The following is a 23,375-nucleotide window of genomic DNA, read 5'->3' on the forward strand; positions in this document are numbered from 1 at the left end:
TCCCAGCATCAGAGTCTTTTCCAATGAGTCAACTCTTCGCATGAGGTGGCCAAAGTACTGGAGTTTCAGCTTCAACATCAGTCCTTCCAAAGAACACCCAGGACTGATCTCCTTTAGAATGGACTGGTTGGATCTCCTTGCAGTCCAAGGGACTCTCAAGAGTCTTCTCCAACACCACAGTTCAAAAGCATCAATTCTTTGATGCTCAGCTTTCTTCACAGTCCAACTCTCAGATCCATACATGACCACTGGAAAAACCATAGCCTTGACTAGACGGACCTTTGTTGGCAAAGTAATGTCTCTGCTTTTGAATATGCTATCTAGGTTGGTCATAACTTTCCTTCCAAGGAGTAAGCGTCTTTTAATTTCATGGCTGCAATCACTATCTGCAGTGATTTTGGAGCCCCCCAAAATAAAGTCTGACACTGTTTCCACTGTTTCCCCACCTATTTCCCATGAAGTGATGGGACCGGATGCCATGATCTTCGTTTTCTGAATGTTGAGCTTTAAGCCAACTTTTCCACTCTCCTCTTTCACTTTCATCAAGAGGCTTTTGAGTTCCTCTTCACTTTCTGCCATAAGGGTGGTGTCATCTGCATATCTGAGGTTATTGATATTTCTCTCCTTAATAGTCCCATTTAACAACTGAGCTCAGAGTCTCTCCCTTTGGTCCTTTATATCTCCTCCTCCTCACATGTTTACTTATTTACTTCATTTATTTACTCAGTAAGCTTGTGTTGGATGTCTACCACATGCTAGATACTCTGGTAAGTGCTAAAAATAAACTAATAAAAAAGAGAGACATAGCTTCCGCTCTCTGGGAGCTTAGAGTCTAATGAGAGAGGCAGACATCACACAGATAATTATAGAAGTAGATTATTAATCTTGATTGTAATGAATACTCTAAGAAAAAATAGAAAATTTTGTAAGTCAGATATCTGAGATATTAAAGATATGGCCTTCTGCCTTAGCCCCTGTACATGCCACCTCCTTACTACTTCACCAGTTCATTCCATAGGGTTTTTATAGAGAATCTACTTCCTCAGTTCAGCCCTTGTACACTCCTGCCTAGAAGGTTGCCATGACCTTTTAAAACTTCTCCTTGCCTCTAGCATTGCCCCATTTAAATCCACTCATCACATTGCTTCCACACTGAATATTATCATGTAAAGAACTTGATCATCTTAAACAAAATCTATGCATTAACCAACTCTAATTTTCTCCTTCTGCTTCAAATCTTGTGTCACCTTTGTACCCTCTTCAGGGTAGAACTTCACTGTGCCATACAGAATCCCTTGTAATGTGACCACTTTCTATCTTCATCTTCCTCAGCAGAAAATTGCCTTCAGGCTCTTCTAGGTTCCATACATTCCCCTGAATGCTCCACCCTCTCTCTCACCTCTAAGCCTTTGTACTCCTTTCACCATTTTCAGGATGTCTATTATAGTCCTTAGTCAAGTTCACAAAAGGCTACACAAGTTTGTGATGTCTCCACCACCAAGTGGGAGTCAGGCCCCATGTTTTGTTCTTCTCTGTATTTATTATGGTGTTTGGCACAAGAATGAAGTTATACTGGGCCCAGATTAAATAAAATGTTTCAATAACGCAGAGGTATTTTTATTATTGTCCACCTAGGAAGTTATAAGCTTAAATTTTTCAAAAAGCAACTATGATTCTTCCTATTGACTGTATTGAGAGGGTGTAGGGGGAGTGTTATTTATAATCATTTAAATAAGGAAGTGACACATGCTTTGAAATTAGGTTGGGGTAGCAAGATGAAAGAAATAAGTTTTGTTGTCATTCAGATTCCTATTGGACCAATTTTAAGTAACAGTGCTTTTTTGTTGTTGTTTTTCTAGAAGACTTAATATTCTGATTCTTGGTTGACCCCTGTTCAATTCTAAGACTTGTTAGGAGAGAGGACACATCGTTCAGAGTTTTTCAAGAATTGACGCACCAAATTGCATGTACTAGCATCATCTGGAGGGTTGTTCAGGTGATAGAACCCAAGGTTCCACACCAGACACACTGAATCAGAATCTCAGGCATTGGGTACCCTGAGTCTGCATGCTATCAGGAGCTCCAGGTCATACTGATGCACACTGCATTATACACCCACTGGTAAGGAGTTTAACTTCTTTAGGTAGTCTTAGGCTCAAATCTTAGTAATGTACTTTATTAGCTAAGTGACTTTGACTAGCTAAGGAATTCTCAAGCAGAAATCCCATAACTCTATATAGTAGAGAGTAGTCTCTCATCCTAGAGCCTGGAATTCCCGCTCACCATGTGACACAGTCCCAGTGCAGGTCTAAACTAAGATGCACTCACAGCAAATCTGGCTGCTTCTAATCCTGACCATGTCCCAGTGTTTTAAGTTGTTCCCCCCGCCCCATTCTTTTACATTAGTTTAGTCTAAAATAACTTAGCTCATTCATTTTTATGACCAAAACATCTGGGGAAAGCCAAGCATTTCTATTGCATTTTTAACAGGGTAAGTGAATTTAATCCGAATTTCCTGCAGCTGCTATTTCCCCTCCTACTGGGTTCCTGGGCTTTCATTCCACACCAGCACAACATGACTTCATCAGATGGTTTTTAAGAGTAAGCCTCATTTCCATTTTCAAGCACCTCAGCAGGAACCTGCAATTCTACAAGGTGTGTAAACACAAACGAGCAGAGCAGGTGAGGTCTTAGTCAAGGTGACCTCGGAAGTCCAAGGCTAGAGGCTGAGATTTCACAGAGGATCTCCAATAAAAAAGATCCAGAACTCCATTTCTTACTTTCCCCACCTCCCAGCTGTCCAAATCAAATGAGTTTGCTTCTTTTTGAAATCAGCTCGGAGGAGCTCTCCATGGTTCTGATATTATAGACATGGCTGCTCCTGTTTTTTTGTTGAAAGCATATCTGGGAAAGGTTGGTCTAATAAGGTAAAGGCTAGATCCACCCTACGTGTTCACTTACTGTCACTTCCCTTGCCTGTGTCCCTGTCACCAGTGCTTTCTGCATCAGTGACAAGGATGCCTCTCTTTTGCTTTTCCAGCATGCTGTTACTCCTTGGCATATGCATTTGTATACTCATAGTTATTCATTTTAAAAATTACTCTTGTGTTGTCAAATGTTTATCCAGGTCAACATTTCCTTCTGACAGTATAAGTTATTTAGGTAATGACTTGAGTTTGTGATAATATGTGTACAGTTCCTAGCCACATATGCAAACTGGGTTTTGAAAACTATTTTGAATTCTGAACTATTAGAAATGATTTTAGAAATGACCCAGTCATTTCTAAATACAATTAGAATTAGGAATTAGGGATACAAATCAAAGTGACTTGAGGGACCAAGAAGGTAACATTAATATATATATAGGCAGATGATTGGAGAAGGCAATGGAATCCCACTCCAGTTCTCTTGCCTGGAAAATCCCATGGATGGAGGAGCCTTGGGAGGCTGCAGTCCATGGGGTTGCAAAGAGTTGAACACGACTGAGCGACTTCATTTTCACTTTTCACTTTCATGCATTGGAGAAGGAAATGGCAACCCACTCCAGTGTTCTTGCCTGGAGAATCCCAGGTATGGGGGAGCCTGGTGGGCCGCTGTCTATGGGGTCGCGCAGTCGGACACAGCTGGAGTGACTTAGCAGCAGTAGCAGTAGCAGGCAGATGATAGGAATCTTTGGGTGTGGAAGGCTAAGACTTCAATGAGTACTGACTCCATCTAAAATACTACACTTTCAGGTATATGGTAGAGGTTTTGGTCAAACCAAGGGCTTCCCTGGTGGCAGAGAGGTAAAGAAATCCACCTGCCAATGCAGCAGATGTGGGTTCAATCCCTGGGTCAGGAAGATCTCCTGGTAAAGGAAATGGCAGCCCACTCCATATGACAGAGGAGCCTGGTGGGCTTCAATCCATGGAGCTGTGAAAAAGTCATATAAGACTTAGTGACTGAACAACAACAACAATAATAATCAGACCAAACAATTATGATTCATATTCATTTCATGGGTCATTCATTTGCAACTTCTGGCTTAGCAGTTATGTATACAACTAGTTAGAAGCTAACAATTAGGTTAAAATCATGTCACAGAGGTTCAAAACATGGTTTGGCTACTTATGAGTTATATAATCTGAAGCAAGTTGGTAAACCTCTGTGTGCCATATTTAATTTCTTAGTAAAATGGAAATAATCATACTACCTCCACTGTAGAATTATTTGGATTTTTTTAATTGAAATAATGCATTTAGATGACTTAGAGTATGCCCAAATGTTAGCTATTTTTATTGGTAGCTTAACCTCTTCACTCTGTTCAGTGAGAAAATTGGAAGCTCAGCGAAGCTGACACATCCAATATCATGCAGCTGACTTATAGTAGAACACTATTATGACCCAGAACTCTGAATTCAAGCTTAAATATCCTTTCCTCTATAAACCATGGTTTTCAAATATTATTCTATTAGCAGTAGAACCACCCCCCCCCACCTTTTTCTCCTAAAATATTACACAGAACTCCATGATACAGCAAATCTAAGTAGTGCTGGTATGTTTGAAACAGATTTGGAAACCCAGAGCCCCACCCATTGGCTGTGCCTCTGGGCCACCCTTCTTTCAACCCCATCTGAAGATTCCCAAGAAAGGCATGAAAACCACTATCCTAGAAATGTTGAAACCATAAATTAAGATTGAGTGAAGGGAGAGGCCCTGTCTTTTTTTCATGTGTGGGTTTCCTCATGCAAGGTTGTATGTCTCTGTTAGCGCTAACACCAATTTTCAGTTATAAAAATAAAAAATGAAAGTGGATAAATCCCTTGAAGCCATGGAAAATGATACCCACCAAAGCCCCTTACACCCATCTTACTGTCACTTAGCAAGGAGCAGAAATCATGAAGCTCATAATTTATAGCCTTGGCCCAACACAGAATTGTTTAACATTGCCTATAACTCAGGCTTTTCCTCAGCCATTTCATAAGTCATGGTAATTACTCTGGGTCCCAGTGGGCAAGGAGATACGGAGATCTGCTGCCTTATGGGCTTTCCATCTTCTTACAGGACATGCACATCATTAGTACCAATGAGAACCAAGTGTTTGCAGCCGTCCAGGAATGGAACCAGAATGACACATACAACCTCTACATCTCAGACACACGTGGGATCTACTTCACCCTGGCCATGGAGAACATTAAGAGCAGCCGAGGTCTGATGGGAAACATCATTATTGAATTGTATGAGGTATGTAGCCAACATTATCCTGCACTTGAATCTGCCTCTCTTTTTCATGAGTTCTAACAATATGAACACAAGCATTGGAGTCATGAAGTCCTGAGTTCAGATATCAGCTGTGCGCCTAGCAGTTGTGATTTGGGGCAGGGGACTTAACTTCTCTGTGCCTCAATTCCCTCACCTGTAAAATGGGGATAAAACATCTATCTAATAAAATTATTGTGAGAATGAGGGATAATGTTTATAAAGCACCTCGTGTGGTAGTTGACTCAATAAGCCTTCAACAAATGGTAGCTCGAGTTGATGTCTTAAATATAGCATGATTGCAGGCCAGAAGTGAAGATACTTGATGTCAGTGGTCTCTTAAGTACCCTTTTTAAATCTTTGCTTCTTTCTATGAAGTCTAGGTGGAGGGATTAGTACTATTTATATGCTTTAAATTATTTGGAAAATCATGTTTTATGAGCAACTTTATAAGAGAAGAAAGCAAATATCAGTGGTAAGAGTGAAGGTTCCTCTAAAATGCCGCCAGATGCCAACACCTATGTGTGGGAAAGAACCGGCCTTGACTTAACATTGAAATTTTCTTATTTTTAAATACGATAACCTTCATTGAGTTTATATCTATCTATCTATCTATCTAGATATACATATGTATATCTAGCTATCTAGATATACATATGTATATTATGTATATCTATCTATCTAGATATACATATGTATATCACTATATATATATATATACACACACACCAGTTAAAGAATAATTTATCTAGGAAACCAAGTGACTCCATTTAGAGACTATATTAAGAAAGCAACCTAATTGTTTCAGTAACCCTAATGATATATTGTATGTCTATACTTCTAGTAACAATGTATGTGATCTTTCTCAGTGAAAGTACTTGATTGACTACTTCAACTAGATGGATTGATTTTAGCAAAGTAGGTGTGTCTCATTATCTCCCACATTTACCAGTAACTTGTGGTCAGACCCATAAATACTGTGCTGGTGGAGGTCATTCATTCACCATTGCCTCTTGGGGGTGGTAGCTGCAGATTGCTTGCAGAAGCTACTTCCATGTGAGTTTTCCCCTTTGAGATGTGGGAGTGGCTGTCAAAACAGAGAGATGGGTACATGGACTTCTGCTTTACAGTGGTCTCTTCTGAGCTTCTCATATCAAAGATCCAGTATCCCCTACTCTGGTATCTAAGTTGGTTGCTCATTTACTAACAGTGATGGAAATATATAAGATCCCAATTATTTTACAAGGTAGAAGGAGGATTGCAAACAGGCATGGGGTGAATGGAAGTATATAAAAAGAAGGAGAGACATGAATGTCAGGGTAGAAATACCCTGATTTTCTAGGAAGTAGACTGGTGCTGAAATAATTCACTTAGCAACAAGATTCCAGCTTGGGAAATGACCTAGATTTCTTCCCAAAGTTGTAAAGACTGGTAGAGACGACTAAAGAGTGTAAATGGCTTTGAGAAGCTTACATTTTCATGCCTCTGATCACACCAGGAGGCAGAACTATACCTTTGTTATTGTGCAGTAAGTCGTATCTGTGGGAAGGTTTGGATGAATGTTCCCAGGATGGAGGCCATTCCTGTTTGCACAAGTAAGCCTATAGAGGTAAGAGGATTATTCATGCTCCTGTGGTCAGAGCCCATTAAGAGAGGTAGACGTTGCTGCAGATGACCTTTAGTTGAGAAATCCCTGTTTCTCAGACTCTGCTGATATGGTATGGAGTGCATTTTGCCACTGTGCTGTTCCTTTTCCTTAAAAAAAAAAAAAAGTTTCTGAAACTCCTTGGTCATTTAGAACAATGAGACATTCTGCTCTGGAGTATGAATCACAATGAAGAATGTGCCAAGATACATGTGATTTTTTTTTTTTTTTTAATCTTGCTGAAGTTGGTCTTGTTGAGGGGAAAAAATTACATAGTGTCATTGCATTCACATAGAAGCAAGATATATCAGGCAAGGTAACTTCTCTAGAGCCAATTCTGTTGTCCTTGTTCTTCCTTCATTTTTATCAGGGTTGATTGTGTCCCTGTATTGTGCTCAAGTCCATGAGGAAAGCAGAAAAGACAAGGGCCCTTCCCCTCAGGGAGCTTGCAATCCAGTTTGTTGGGCTTTGAAGGGGTCCATAAATGAATTTCCTCTTCTTCCTGCCCAAGAGTGAAAACAATTGAGATAGAAACAAAGGATGAGACAAAAGGAGATCAGATGCCAGCTTTATTGCTTTTAAAAGCATGAAGGAGGAAATGTTCTTGGTAATACTGCTCCCCAGAATTGAACTCATCCATCCAGTCTCAGGCAGAAACTGTGAATCAAAAGCTCTCTTATGGAAGCCTGTCTCCATAACACCACAACCTTGTGATACAGAGGATGTGATCTTTGCAGGCAGGTTCCAAAAATAGTTGAGTTAGGGATGCAGTGCACCAGAATGTTATCGATCTGACTATCAGTACGTTTGCTGTCAGGAGGAAGAAGGGAAGAAGTGGAATGTCAAGAATGACATAAGCCAAGAGTTAGAGAGATGGTATAAATTTTTATGTCCATGAACTAGCCAGTCTAATTGTGTAGAATTGGTTGTCAAGTACAAGAATGACACTATCTGGACCATGACCATATTGAAGATTTTTAGAAGGTGATGCTGTTTTGCACCTGGATATGCATTCTGTGATCTGGAGATAAAGCTCAATTTAATTGGTCTCTAGGGATCATTAGACTTTAACTTTCTTCACTGGAGATTCTCATAGAAACTGAGATTGTGTACCATATGGCCAGTTAACAAAGAGACTATAATTTTTGTGGACTCTAGATGCCCTTGAGTAATACAGCTGGAAAAAAAACAGCATGCTTTTACATTCAATTGCATTTAAATTAACACACTTTTGTGAAGTGTATTTTGTTTGATGAAGCTGGTGCATGAGACCATCTACTGGAAAGATGTAAGTGACTCTAATAGAGTTGTGATCATGGTCTAATTTGTATTAGAGGTGTAATTCCTGTATGTTATAGAATTACTGTAAGAGTAAAGCTAATTCTAATTTGATGAATCTGGGAAGTCTTTCAGATGCATAGGTTTAAATGATGAATTATTAGAGCATGGGAGTAAGGCATGCTTGAGTCCCAGCATGAGAAGAGAACAAGAGTCTGATGAGTAGAGGTCCATTTTATTAGAATATGAGATGACCTTGGAAAATAATGGGGATAAAAATTTAAAGATGCTAGGAAAGAGCTTGACTAAAGAGTTGGACATTTATTCTCCAGGCTACTGTATCTGTTTTCTCTTTACATCTAGCAAATAAATATATGCATGACTTAGTCCCTGTGCGAAGTTAATTCAAAGATTTATATTCTAGTGTAACAGGATATCACATCTGTTTTTCCTTGTCTAAGATACGTATAGTTAACACAGATGTGAAGTGGCCTGAGCTGACCGTGGCCACTTGAAGCTACTGGTGTATCATTCTGTCTTCTACGTGAACCTCTTCTTGACATTGGAAAGGGAACAAAGAAACTAAGAATTTATTTGAGAAATTTACCTTCTAGTCTTTGGCACTAAGAGACCTTGGAGATCAATGGGGATCAATCTCACCCAACTCCGTAAAATCTAAAGGGAAATATTGTTCATTTCCTGGTCTGTTGGAACAGTTTACTGCTAAAGAGGGACTCTTGTCCACTCCCTGCCTCAGAGTGCAGTATTGTCATGGCTGTAATTATACAATCAGGGGAGAAAATACTTCTTGAAGGCCAAATAATAATCTCTTCTTTAAGATAACAGAGCCCATTCCATCCAAGGTCAATGTTGACAATGAATGTAGTTGATTAGGTGTGTTCACCATTACTCTTACAACACTCTTTTCATGGAGAGTTCTGTTGTTGTTTTCTCATATCTCTAAATATAAACTACATTTCTTCTTAGCTGTTCTCCACTGATAAATCTGGTAACAAATATTATTTCCAACAGTCTCAATTGTATTATGGAAACATGCTTTGAGCTGCTGCATTTTCTTCAGTATTTTCCAACTTGTAAATCTGTACAGTAATAACAATGGCATACCAAATAATTCCTTAAATGCCCTCGTTGAATGAATATATAACACAAGCTACACAGGCATTTTTACAATCCAGAAAAAAAGAAGTAAAAAAGAAACAGGTGAAATTAATTATAATGTTAAATGTTATTTAACTAAAAATCGAAAATACTATCATTTAAGTATATACTTAATATGAAAAATTACTAATGAAATATTTTATATTTTTGTCATACCAAGTCTATAGTATCCTGGGTGCATTTTACACTTCCCAAGCATCTCAATTCATATGCTAAATTTTCAGCATAAATACTTCATCAGCATTTACATTTCATAAAATTTATAGTAGAAAAGGTAGATTCACATACCCTGGTGATTCCAAGCATATTTAGAAGTTTGCCAGTAACTGAATCTGATATCAGTTTTAAATTTATATTTAAATTGGTTAAAATTAAATAAAACTAAAAGTCAGTTTCTCACTCCTACTGGCCACATTTCAAGTGTTCAGGAGCCCTATGGGGCTAGTGGCTATGGTATTGGACAGCATAACCCTTAATGATATATATATATGTACACTTTTTCTTATTTATCTATTATAGCATCTCCATGTGGTAGATGTTATTCCCTATTGTGCCTGTGAGAGTACAAAGATGCAGAGAACTTGGTAACTTGATTTGGGTCACACAGCTAGTAAAAGGGAGAAGCTATCTGTGAACCAACTTACGTCCATTTGACCCAAAAGTTCAGCCTCTTCCTATTACACTTTTTTTTTTTACATTCATTTTTTTTAATTGAGGTATAATTCATGTGCAGTAAAATTTAACCTTTTTGGTTCTATGAGTCTTAACAGAGATATGTACATCCACCACCATAATCAAGATATAGAGCACTGAATATATAGGATATTGTCCCAAAATATTCCCTCTTATGGCCCTTTTGTGATCACTCTCCTCCCATCCAAAGTCACTGGCAAGCCGATATGATTTCTCTCCCTCCAGTTTTGCCTTTTCTACATTTTCATATGAATGAAATTGTGCAGTAGGGAGTCTTTTGAGTCTAGCTTCTTTCACTTATTATTTTGAGATCCACCCGTCTTATTAAATATCAAGAGATGGTCCTTTCTTTCTATTGCTGAGTAGCACTGCATTGCCTGCATGTGTTCTTGTTTGTTCATTCATTTGCCAGTTGAAGGTTATTCAGGTTGTTTCCAGATCTGTGTGACTATGAATGAAATTTCTGTAAACATTTGTGTGAACATAAGTTTTTCTTTCTCATGGATAAATACCTAGAAGCAGAATTGCTAGGTCCAATGTGTGTGTGTGTTGTTGTTCAGTTCTAAGTCATGTCCAACTCTGCAACACCATAGACTCCTCTGTCCTTCACTGTCTCCCAGAGTTTGCTCAAATTCATGTCCATTGAGTCGGTGATGCTGTCTAACCATCTCATCATCTGCTGCTTCCTTCTCCTTTTGCATTCATTCTTTCCCAGCATCAGGCTCTTCCCCATTGAGTCAGCTCTTCACATCAGGTAGCCAAAGTATTGGAGCTTCAACTTTAGCAACAGTTCTTCCAATGAATATTCAGGATTGATTTCTTTCAGGATTGACTGATTTGATCTCCTTCCTGTCCAAGGGACTCTCAAAAATGTGTTTATGTTTATAAAAAGCCACCAAGCCATTTCTTAACTGGCAATATCATTTTGTTCTCCACCAGAGATGAAAACAAGTTCTAGTTGCTTCACCTTGGTATTATCAGGTGTGTGTGTGTGCATGTGGGGGGGAGGTGGGGAGTGTGTGGCATGCATGTGTGTTTAGACATTCTTTGAGAGGCCTAGTGGTACTTTGTTAGTTCTATTTAGATTTCCTAATGACTAATTATATCTTGACCTCACTATACTTGGTTGGATGGATAAAATGAAACTCTGAGCCACCCTTAGTGTTCTGGCCTCTTTGCCCATATTATTGACGTTTCATTGCTTTCCTTGTCTCCAGTGACTGCCCTCCACCCACTGCTTTATCTTGACCTTACATTACCCTTCTTTGGACAGATGGACAACTACTTACAGACTCCGTGGGGACATTTTACCCAAACTAATCTTCTTCAGCTCCTCACCACAGGTCCAACTCTAGGGACAGCCCAAGGCACACCATGATAATTGCTTTTCTCAGCAGAACCTTGGTTCCCTTGTCCTGGGGGCCCAGGAGAGTGAGCGACAGATGAGCATGCCACCTGGACTCAGTGCTCTGCCAAGGGGCTGCTGTCACTGTCCCTGTGCACCTCAGACTGATTCCCAGGGGGAAACTGGGCCATGCAGGCCTGAAATCTTGTATCAATACTACTCTCTTCTGTGGGGACTACCACAAGCTGGTACCTTTCTCCTTGAGCTCTCGGGGCCAACAGCAGCAGCTATGCTTCTGATTTCAAACCACAGTGGCCCATAGCATGTTTAAGTTTATCAGATTCTAAATGCCTCCTTGAATGGAGAAGCTAAAATGTGTGTCTTATTCTCCAGTTTCTTTATACTGCATGTAGTGAAGGCAAGTAGTGTTTCATGGAACTTTTGTTTTGGATATATATATATATATATATATATATATATATATAGTTACATGTGTACACATATATGCATATATGGTTATGAGTCTACTAGGTGGCAATGGAAATGGATTTCATACTTGGGCTGTGCTTGGAAAGTTTGAAAGCTATTGGCCTAGGATACAGAAAGCAAAGTACCCTCCAAACTTGCAGCCCATTTATTCAAGAGATGGAGCCAAGAAGCAATTCAGCAGCAATGATGGGGCTTAGAAGAATCCAAATACAAATGGAAAGTGTTCCTTTTTTCCCCCAGACAAGACTGAGATTTCTTTGGCATTATGTGCAGCTGCAGGAGGAACACCCTCAGAGATGCATCTGGGTTCCCTCAAAATCTCTCCTTTCTGTATCTTTTCAGTCTCCATTCTCATGATTTTGTTCCAGACTAAGTGAGGCACACAGAAAATACCCACCTGTGTGGTGGGGTTCTTAGGGGAAAAATGCTAATGTAATATTGGCATATATTTTCCAAGCATGCTTATCCAGAAGAACACAAGAAGCAGCAGAGTGGCTAGTAATTCGTGCTGAAATGCATCAAACTAGGAGGCAGGGGGTGCAGGTGACAGACAAGAGTCTGATTCTGACCTGTTTATGTTCTAGAAATTAGATAGCAAGGCCTCTGGTGCACGATGGAGAGGGGCAACTGGTATGAGAAAGAGATATGGCGTTATTAACTGGTAATACACACAAAAAGGTACCAGCCCTGTGTCTAAAGAGAATAACAAAAGGCCTCCATTAGGCAGAAGGTTCTAAGGAAACTCAGATTCGATTCCCTGTGAGGAATTATCAGTAACTGGGTTTGAGACAGACACCTTTGCAGTTGGTTTTAAAGACTGAGGTGATTGCAGAGCCTCACAGACCTTGGATGAGTATGTGAGGTACCAGCCTTCCTGAAATGGCACTGTCTCTGAGCAGCTAAGGCAGGGAGGGCACCACTGGGAAAGGGCATAACGCTGACACCACTGTCCCTCGCCCCACCCTGGCTTCTGTCCTTTCCCACCCTCTGTTCACAATAGGATTCTAATCAATTCCACCCTTGGCCCTTTGTCAAATTCCCCTAGTGGTGTCCTTCCCAGTCTGTTCTCCTCCAGACATGCCCTGTTCGGTTTTTGTTATTTATTTATTTATTTTGTATTTGGGTTGGCATTCTTTATTCTCTTTCAAGGTCAGTCAGGTTACTTAAAAAAAAAAAAAAAAGCACTTCTTGTTTCATCAGCTAAATTATGTCATTAAAAATCAAACAAACAAACAAACAAACAAAAAACAGAAGAGCTGACTTCTATGAAAGTCTTTCCCTTTGCTCCCACTGGGATCCTCTCAGAACTGCAATACACCTCAATTCACGATGACCCTCAAAGAATGGGGGTAAGTATGAATACAATTAAAATTTCGAGATATCTGAGTGTTATCTAGAAAATCTGCTGAAGTCTTTTTTATATGTATCTAAACAATTTGAATTACCTTTCCTTTGGAACTTAAATGGAAAGTCAAGACAACATAGATTGCTGTCATTCTAAATATCTCTTCTTATTGCTCAGATGTGGGCAGAGAAGTAATAAAAGTGAGTCAAATCTGTGCTTAGTCTTGAACCGTTCTGGATGATAAATCTCCTCAGTCTGTAGCTACTTGTGGTGATGCTCTTCTTCCTTCAGAATATCAAAGGTATGCAAATCCCAATACATGGGGAACTCTGGCAAGAGTGGTCTACATTATCTGTGATATCCTTTGCCAACCAACGGAGGAAAAAAAGAAAGGGAAGGGCTTATTCCACATTTTTTAAAGTGACAGTTGGCTGAGACCCAAGATAAAATAAGAATTATCCAAAGTCCACAGTGAACTGGTGTCACAGCCGATGATAGGGGCCAGGTCACCAAGCTGGGTCATCTGAGATAGAAGACATCTCAGTTCAGTTCAGTCACTCAGTCGTGTCCAACTCTTTGCAACCTCATGGACTGCAGCATGCCAGGCTCCCTGTCCATCACCAACTCCTAGAGTTTACTCAAACTCATGTCCATTGAGTCAGTGATGCCATCCAGCCATCTCATCCTCTGTTGTCCCCTTCTCCTCCCACCTTCAATCTTTTCCAGCATCAGGGTCTTTTCCAATGAGTCAGTTCTTCACATCTGGTGGCTGAAATATTTGAGTTTCAGCGTAAACATCAGCCCTTCCAATAAATATTCAGGACTGATTTCCTTTAGGATGGACTGGTTGGATCTCCTTGCAGTCCAAGGGACTCTCAAGAGTCTTCTCCAACACCACAGTCCATAAGCATCAATTCTTCAATGCTCAGCTTTCTTTATAGTCCAACTCACATCCATACATGACTTCTGGAAAAACCATAGTTTGTTTTGACTAGATGGACCTTTGTTGGCAAAGTAATATCTCTGCTTTTTAATATGCTGTCTAAGTTGGTCATAAATTTTCTTCCAAGGAGTAGGTGTCTTTTAATTTCATGGCTGCAGTCACCATCTGCAGTGATTTTGGAGCCCAAATAAATAAAGTCTGTCACTGTTTCTACTGTTTCCCCATCTATTTGCCATGAAGTGATGGGGTCAGATGCCATGATCTTAGTTTTCTGAATGTTGAGTTTTAAGCCAAACTTTTCACTCTCCTCTCTTTACTTTCATCAAGAGGCTCTTTAGTTCTTCTTTGCTTTCTGCCACAAGCGTGGTGTCATCTGCATATCTGAGGTTATTGATATTTCTCCTGGTAATCTTGATTCCAGCTTGTGATTCATCCAGGCCAGCATTTCGCATGATGTACTCTGCTGCTGCTGCTGCTAAGTCACTTCAGTCGTGTCCGACTCTGTGCGACCCCATAGACAGCAGCCCAGCAGGCTCCCCCATCCCTGGGATTCTCCAGGCAAGAACACTGGAGTGGGTTGCCATTTCCTTCTCCAATGCATGAAAGTGAAAAGTGAAAGTGAAGTCGCTCAGTCGTGTCCGACCCTCAGCGACCCCATGGACTGCAGCCTTCCAGGCTCCTCCATCCATGGGATTTTCTAGGCAAGAGTACTGGAGTTGGGTGCCATTGCCTTCTCCGATGATGTACTCTGCATATAAGTTAAACAAGCAGGGTGACAATATATAGCCTGGACGTACTCCTTTCCCAATTTGGAACCGGTTTGTTGTTCCATGTCCAGTTCTGACTGTTGTTTCTTGACCTGCATGCAGATTTCTCAGGAGGCAGGTCAGGTGGTCTGGTATTCCCATCTCTTTCAGAATTTTCCACAGTTTGTTGTGATCCTTTATCCTTAATTATCTTATTGATTAACTTTTTAAGAGAACATCTACCTCACTACTAGTCAGGACACTTCAACTTAGCACCATTACAGATTATACCTTGATGCCTTGAAAACTTGTCTACAAACCCCCTCTGAGCAAAATCCTATGTTCTCTGTTTTTATTTATTTTTAATTTTTATTGAAATATAGTTGATTTACAATGTCAGCAGTGGCCACAGGACTGGAAAAGGTCAGTTTTCATTCCAGTCACAAAGAAAGGAAATGCCAAGAATGCTCAAACTACCATACAATTGCACTCATCTCACATGCTAGTAAAGTAATGCTAAAAATTCTCCAAGCCAGGCTTCAGCAATAAGTGAACTGTGAACTTCCAGATGTTCAAGCTGATTTTAGAAAAGGCAGAGGAACCAGAGATTAAGTTGACAGCATCCGCTGGATCATGGAAAAAACAAGAGAGTTCCAGAAAAAACATCTATTTCTGCTTTATTGACTATGCCAAAGCCTTTGACTGTGTGGATCACAATAAACTGTGGAAAATTCTGAAAGAGATGGGAATACCAGACCACCTGACCTGCCTCTTGAGAAACCTATATGCAGGTCAGGAAGCAACAGTTAGAACTGGACATGGAACAACAGACTGGTTCCAAATAGGAAAAGGAGTATGTCAAGGCTGTATATTGTCATCCTGCTTATTTAACTTATATGCAGAGTACATCATGAGAAATGCTGGGCTGGAGGAAGCACAAGCTGGAATCAAGATTGCCGGGAGAAATATCAATAACCTCAGATATGCAGATGACACCACCCTTATGGCAGAAAGTGAGGAAGAACTAAAGAGCCTCTTTATGAAAGTGAAAGAGAAGAGTGAAAAGGTTGGCTTAAAACTCAACATTCAGAAAACTAAGATCATGGCATCTGGTCCCATCACTTCATGGCAAATAGAAGTGGAAACAGTGGACGCAGTGGCTGACCTTAATTTTCTGGGCTGCAAAATCACTGCAGATGGTGATTGCAGCCATGACATTAAAAGGCACTCGCTCTTTGGGAGGAAAGTTATGACCAACCTAGGCAGCATATAAAAAGCAGACACATTACTTTGCCAACAAAGGTCTGTCTAGTTGAAGCTATGGTTTTTCCAGTAGTCATGTATGGATGTGAGAGTTGGACTATAAAGAAAGCTGAACACTGAAGAACCGATACTTTTGAACTGTGGTGTTGGAGAAGACTCTTGAGAGTCCCTTGGACTGCAAGGAGATCCAACCAATCCATCCTAAAGGAGATCAGTCCTGGGTGTTCATTGGAGGGACTGATGTTGAAGCTGAAACTCCAATACTTTGGCCACCTGATGAGAAGAGCTGACTCATTTGAAAAGACCCTGATGCTGGGAAAGATTGAGGGCAGGAGGAGAAGGGGATGACAGAGGATGAGATGCCTGGATGGCATCACCAACTCAATGGACATGGGTTTGGATGGACTCTGGGAGTTGGTGATAGACAGGGAGGCCTGGCGTGCTGTGGTTCATGGGGTCGCAAAGAGTTGGACATGACTGAGCAACTGAACTGAACTGAACAATATTTCAGGTGTACAGAAAAGTGATTCAGTTATATATGTATATGTATATGTATATATATATACACACACGCATATGTATACATATATGTGTATGAGTATGTGTGTGTGTATTCTTTTTCAAATTCTTTTCCATTATTATAGGTTATTGTAAAATACTGAATATACTTCTTGGTGCTATGCAGCAGGTCTTTCTTGTTTATCTATTTTATGTATAGTATATGTTGGTTAATCTCAAATGTTCTCTAGGAGTAACTACTTGAGTTGTTATCATCCACTTCCACCCCAGAGGAAATTTTGGTGGTTAATTAAGGATAAATAAGTTAATTAAGGGTAAAGTCCTCTGAACAAAGTACAGAGATGTGTAGAGTGGGGCAAAGAAGATGAGTACAAGGAGGATGGAATATCTGGTTTGTGGCGGGAGGTGGTTGAGGGAGTAGGGGGGTTGTGTGGAGGCCAGCAGCTGCTGATGCTGCTAAGTCGCTTCAGTCGTGTCCGACTCTGTGCGACCCCATAGACGGCAGCCCACCAGGCTCCTCTGTCCCTGGGATTCTCCAGGCAAGAATAATGAGCTTAAACTTCTCCTGTAGACCATGTGGAATGTGACATTTCTCACCATGCTCCTCCTCTTTTCCTCTTGTGTTCTCCAACACACTGTGGACAATCCTGGGGGATTTCTCCCTAGGCTTCTCCAAAACTGTAAGCATTTTGGCCCAACATGGTTCTCCATCTCTCGCCCTTTTTCCTAGGTAGCCGGTATCAAAGGGATATTCCTGGCAAACAAGAAGGTGGATGACCAGGTGAAGACATACATCACCTACAATAAAGGCAGGGATTGGCGCCTCCTGCAAGCTCCAGATGCGGACCTGAGAGGGGACCCAGTGCACTGCCTGCTGGTCAGTGTCTCGGTCTCAGGGAGACCACGGGGCAGACTGCTTACCTGGGGCTGCTCCATCAGGGACCTCATTCCACCAAAGAGGCCTGAGGAGTGTGCCTGGTGCTGGGCAGGGATTTCCTACAACTCCTAGGGCATTGATCTGTGGACTCCGACTGCCATATCATCTGGATGGAAAGTTCAGTTGGATTCCACAAGCTTTTACTTGAGCGTATACTATGTGCTACAACTTCTAGTAATAGAAAGATGCATAAGACAAAGCCTGTGCCCAAGGGTCCCAGGCAGAGCTCAGTAGTGGTAAATACCTATTAGCTGATACTGATATGACACCATTTGATAAGTGCTTGAAAATGGGTAAGGTAAGTAAAAGCTGCATTAGAAGCCCAAGAAATGCAGGCTGGTATGTCCACATGGACAAGAGTTAATCCCTCAGCATTCCCAGGGTTCCAGCTGTATGGGATATTGACATAGGCACATGGAGGATCTAATGTATAAGACATGATCTCTGTTCTCAGGGGCCGCAACTCCAAATGAGGAGGGAAGCCATATCATTAACAGTGAAATTCACAACCCTCAGTGCCCTCTTAAAGAGGACATATGTGAGAAACATTTCTACAGTCCCAGAAATGATTATGTTTCTCCTTTGCAAAAAAAGTTGCTTTTCACTACTTACTGAATATTCCAGACATTAGGTTAAAAACTGGGAGTATGGTGGTAAGTAGGATTAACATGGCCTTTTCCTTTTGTAGTTTTCAGTCCAGCTCCATGTTTTTGGCTTGGGGTACTAGGAAGGTCAGAGACATATGCCTGCCTGTGTCCAAGAACTGGTCACAGCAAGAATTCCCCCCTCCCTAAACCTTACCCATGGATTCATCTTATTTTATTAACCTAATTTTCTCCTTTCCCCAATTTCACAATTTTTTTATATATATATTTTTATTATGTGTCTGCTGCTGCTGCTGCTAAGTCGCTTCAGTCGTGTCCGACTCTGTGCGACCCCATAGACGGCAGCCCACTAGGCTCCTCTGTCCCTGGGATTCTCCAGGCAAGAATACTGGAGTGGGTTGCCATTTCCTTCTCCAATGCATGAAAGTGAAAAGTGAAAGTGAAGTCGCTCAGTCGTGCCTGACTCTTAAGCGACCCCATGGACTGCAGCCTACCAGGCTCCTCCATCCATGGGATTTTCCAGGCAAGAGTACTGGAGTGGGGTGCCATTGCCTTCTCCTATTATGTGTCTACATCTTTCTAAATCCCTAATCCTTTTAAAGAAACTCAACTAGGGATAAATAAGTAAAGAAGACAAACTTATACAAATTTCAGATAATGGCTTCAGACAATTTAAGTGAAATTCAAAGTAAAATTATAAACAGGAACCAAACACATGAAGCAGAAAGAGGGACCATCTGATTGAAGAAGAGGGTAGAGGGTCAAGACTGTCTCACTTCACTTTCCCCTCCACTGCTCCCAGTGGCCCCCACAGAGCTCCAAGAAGCAGAGTGTGATGGCCACAGTGAAAGATGGGAGAAGGCCAATGTCATCCTGTGGGTGGGAAGGAATGGTCAGGAGGCTTCATGAGGCTGACCATGAACTGGACCTCGATAGATAGAGTGGGGGTGAGAAAGGGGAAGCATACAGTTGTGGTGGGAGCAGGGACAAGAAGGGGCCTATGAATGGTGCTCAGGGCAGGTTCTGATGTGATTCTATCAGCTGTTCAGGGAGAGATGACTCCTGCCCCAGGTCATCTCTTGGGGCAGTGAATAAGTGACTCACATCTAACCCTTGCTGTTCGTGGAAGGTTGGCACCTGCGAGCCCTGCATCTGGTGGGGCAGGGATGCATGTCAGGAGTTCCCTGACAAGAATGAAGTTCCCAGGAATGAAACTACTTTCTTTCTCTCCATTTTAGCCTTTCTGCTCCCTACACCTACACTTGCAGATCTCCGAAAATCCATATTCCTCAGGAAGAATCTCCAGCAAGGAGACAGCTCCAGGGCTCGTGGTGGCTACAGGTAAGGAAGACTGAGCTTCTTCTTACTGAGGGCTTCTGGCATGCGTCATGACCTCATGTAATCATTTGAGCATCAGGTAAAAGCTGTGGGCATTCATCCCAGAAAACAGGCAGAATTTGTGGAACTGCAAGGCCAACCTCATAACCCAGGCAAAGAGCTCCAGAACCTTGTACTTTTGGTAAATGCAACATTTCACGTGGTCACAGGGCAGTCCCCTGTGTTAGCTAGAGGCCAGAGTTCCTTTTCAAGTCATCTAACTGATCAGAAAGGTTGTTTGCAATAGGGAATTCTCACTTTAAGAAAATGTGATATATGAACTTCTTAGCTCACCAAGTATAAGTTGGGGTAGTTTTCTCTTTGCACAGAGGATTCTTTACAAAAGGTTTCACCCCAGAGCTGTTTTTAATCAGGAGGTCTCTGGTGCGTGTAAAGATTTGTTTATACATGATTAACCACTTGGCTGAGGGCCTGGGGGAAAGGGCAGAGAAACTCCAGGTTGCATTGTTGGAACCACTGTCCACTGAACATCAATCAGAAATGAAGATAAAACAACTCCGAGATGAAAACGAAAGTCTCCTGGGGAAAGTGCTCTGATTAGCATGCATTTGATTTCCATACACCTTTTCAGGAATACATTAATGGCATAAAGCAAAGCAGGCCTCTAATCTTCGAAGTTAGAGCTCTGGTATGAGGCAGTTTTTTTCTAATGAAAGTAGATAAATTCACAGAGACTTGCCGAGATGGTAAACTCATCAACCTGAAGCTCCAGGCCCTGGAGTTACTGCTCTGCTAGCCATGACTTCCTTCTCCAACCCTTCAACTGCACGAACTTTTAAACACCACCAGTGACCATCCACTCGAATTGGGGTGACAGCTAGCATAGCCTTCTGAAGATACCTCAGTCAACTCTCCACCCATAGAAACTGGATCCACCATATTTAACACCACTGGCTTCAGGGAGCCCAGCACAGTGAGTGCTGAAGGAAGGCTCTGGTACTATGTTCCTGACAGGGGGAGTGACGCCCACACTCCATCATCCATGCCTGTTAGGCCTCCCAACTGTGGGACTGCTATACTTTGCCTCTCCTCCAGGCCTACAGGAGGCCCTGGACTGGAGTGGAAGGAACACTGGAGAACAGTAATCAATAGAAAAGTTACAGAGCACAGACTTTGGGTTCCCTGTGGGATGGAGTAGAAAGGGAGGTGGCAGGGGCCTTCAGTAGGGAGGGGACACATGTATGCCCGTGGCCGATTCATGTTGATGTGTGGCAGAGGCCGTCACAATATTGTAAAGTAATTATCCTCCAATGAAAATAAATTGTAAAAAAAGGAAAAAAAAATAATAAAAGTTATCATTATGTAAATGCTAACTATGTAGCCAGGATTGCCTTCTGTGGCTTAGCCACTCTAAACATTGGTGTTTTCACTGACAGTGGAAAAAATAGTACTGACATAATGGAACTGGAGTATTAAACAAAGTGATGGGTTTCAAGTGTTCAAAACAGTGCCTAGGAGATATTGAATGCTCAATACATGATACCTTTTATAATATCATCATTAATATTACAGAAATTTAGAACTGCTCTTATTGCACCAGAAGAACATGATTTGTACTCCTCTTTCAATAGAATCCACAAATAATGTGCATTCAGTTCAGTGTGCATCTCCAGAATGAATGAAGGCGCTTAGGAGCTCTGTAGGCCTGCTTTCCAAGCTGAGCTCTGACACTTATGAGCCTTAAGAATTTGACCAAGTTCTTTAACCTCTGTGCTTCATTTTCCTCATCTGCAAATCAAGTTATCTTTCCCTGCCTTGTGAGGGTGTTGTAAGAATTAGAGATTGGAGAGTGTGCCTACAAGATCCCGCTGAGGGCTCCGAGCATAGTCAGGAGGGTTAGTTGTGGCTGGTATCACCTACAACCATCATGGGGCTCTAAATTACTCTAACTAAGTCTTTATGAGCTAACAAACACATAGGCATTCAAGACTGGATTCTGAAACTTCTTTTGCCCATATGCATGAGAATTTACTAATACTCTCCCCTTTGTAACTCTTGTAACTTTGCATAGTGCATCGAGAGGGGCATAACACAGCTGACAAGATCCTCATGAAAAGCCTTACTGGGTCACTGACAGATGCCTCCTTATTCCCAGCTTCTCCTTACCCTGCTTGCCGGTTCTCCCTGAAGGTTGTTTCACTATCGGAAAAATAATTACGAACTTAGCCGAGGATGCCTTCAGTGGTCTGGATGGACATGTCTCTCCAGAAGCCTTTTCCAGATCCATGCATGTCTCCTGCCTTCAGGTGTCAATGGCTCTGGTCCCTCTCACCTTCACTCTTCACTGCCTCCTCCTATCTCCCACTGAGACCAGGGGTCGGGGAAGCGGCATGGATGACACTGCCTGCCGGGATTCATCTTTTATGCCTCTTGAGACCACCTCTGAAGGCAGATAGAATTCCAGTCTGGAGAGTTTGGCAATTGCTTTTTAGCAGCAGAAGCACCAGAGTACTAAGTATCCGTACACTGTGGTTTCAAGCTGGTCATCGAGACCATACATCCTTCCAGGCTCTTAAGGTGTACAGAGCGCTTTCCTGCTGTGATTGCAAATGGCCCTATGATTTATGGGTGAAGAGGTGGAGGGCAGGAGGAACAGGTATCTTGCCCTCACTCACACTCCCTCTGCCTCCAAGTCTAGTCCATCCAGTAGCCATTCAGCCAGACCTAGTCCCGAGCCCCTTTACCTGCCAGCCCCATAGCTACTCCAGGCTCCCTGCCATGCTTCCTGTACACTCTGAATGTTCATACCCTTATGTTGTCCCCTCCCTGGAGGTGTTTTCCTGTACTGTCTGCTTCCTCTTGCATTTAATTACCCTGAGTGGACATCAGTGGTGGTGAGAGAAGCATCTCTAACCTCAGAGCATGTTAAAATTCTCCCCCTGTCTCTTTGTGTTTCTGTCTCTCTCTCTCTTTTCCAGTTCAGTTCAGTTCAGTTCAGTCGCTCAGTCGAGTCCGACTCTTTGCGACCCCATGAATCGCAGCATGCCAGGCCTCCCTGTCCATCACCAACTCCCGGAGTTCACTCAGATTCACGTCCATCGAGTCAGTGATGCCATCCAGCCGTCTCATCCTCTGTCGTCCCCTTCTCCTCCTGCCCCCAATCCCTCCCAGCATCAGAGTCTTTTCCAATGAGTCAACTCTTCGCATGAGGTGGCCAAAGTACTGGAGTTTCAGCTTTAGTATCATTCCTTCCAAAGAAATCCCAGGGCTGATCTCCTTCAGAATGGACTGGTTGGCTCTCCTTGCAGTCCAAGGGACTCTCAAGAGTCTTCTCCAACACCACAGTTCAAAAGCATCAATTCTTTGGCATTCAGCCTTCTTCACAGTCCAACTCTCACATCCATACATGACCACAGGAAAAACCATAGCCTTGACTAGATGGACATTTGTTGGCAAAGTAATGTCTCTGCTTTTTAATATGCTATCTAGGTTGGTCATAACTTTCCTTCCAAGGAGTAAGCGTCTTTTAATTTCTTGGCTGCAGTCACCATCTGCAGTGATTTTGGAGCTCAAAAAAATAAAGTATGTCACTGTTTCCACTGTTTCCCCATCTATTTCCCAGGAAGTGATGGGACCAGATGCCATGATCTTCGTTTTCTGAATGTTGAGCTTTAAGCCAACTTTTTCACTCTCCACTTTCACTTTCATCAAGAGGCTTTTGAGTTCCTCTTCACTTTCTACCATAAGGGTGGTGTCATCTGCATATCTGAGGTTATTGATATTTCTCCCGGCAATCTTGATTCCAGCTTGTG

The 23,375-nt window shown here is 41.8% G+C and overlaps 1 protein-coding gene across 2 annotated transcripts in view; it reads left to right on the top strand.

Moving 5' to 3' along the window:
- SORCS3 (sortilin related VPS10 domain containing receptor 3) overlaps nucleotides 1-23,375 on the top strand; it is a 637,309-nt gene that overhangs the window by 512,293 nt on the left and 101,641 nt on the right. For both annotated transcript variants that reach the window (XM_025274418.2, XM_025274419.2), the window contains exons 9-11: nucleotides 5,044-5,223; nucleotides 17,414-17,560; nucleotides 19,464-19,566. In XM_025274418.2, coding sequence (XP_025130203.2) covers nucleotides 5,044-5,223; nucleotides 17,414-17,560; nucleotides 19,464-19,566 — 430 coding nt within the window. The remainder of the gene's footprint in view (nucleotides 1-5,043; nucleotides 5,224-17,413; nucleotides 17,561-19,463; nucleotides 19,567-23,375) is intronic.

Source organism: Bubalus bubalis, chromosome 23 (assembly GCF_019923935.1).
Source record: "Bubalus bubalis isolate 160015118507 breed Murrah chromosome 23, NDDB_SH_1, whole genome shotgun sequence".
Lineage (NCBI taxonomy): Eukaryota > Metazoa > Chordata > Mammalia > Artiodactyla > Bovidae > Bubalus > Bubalus bubalis.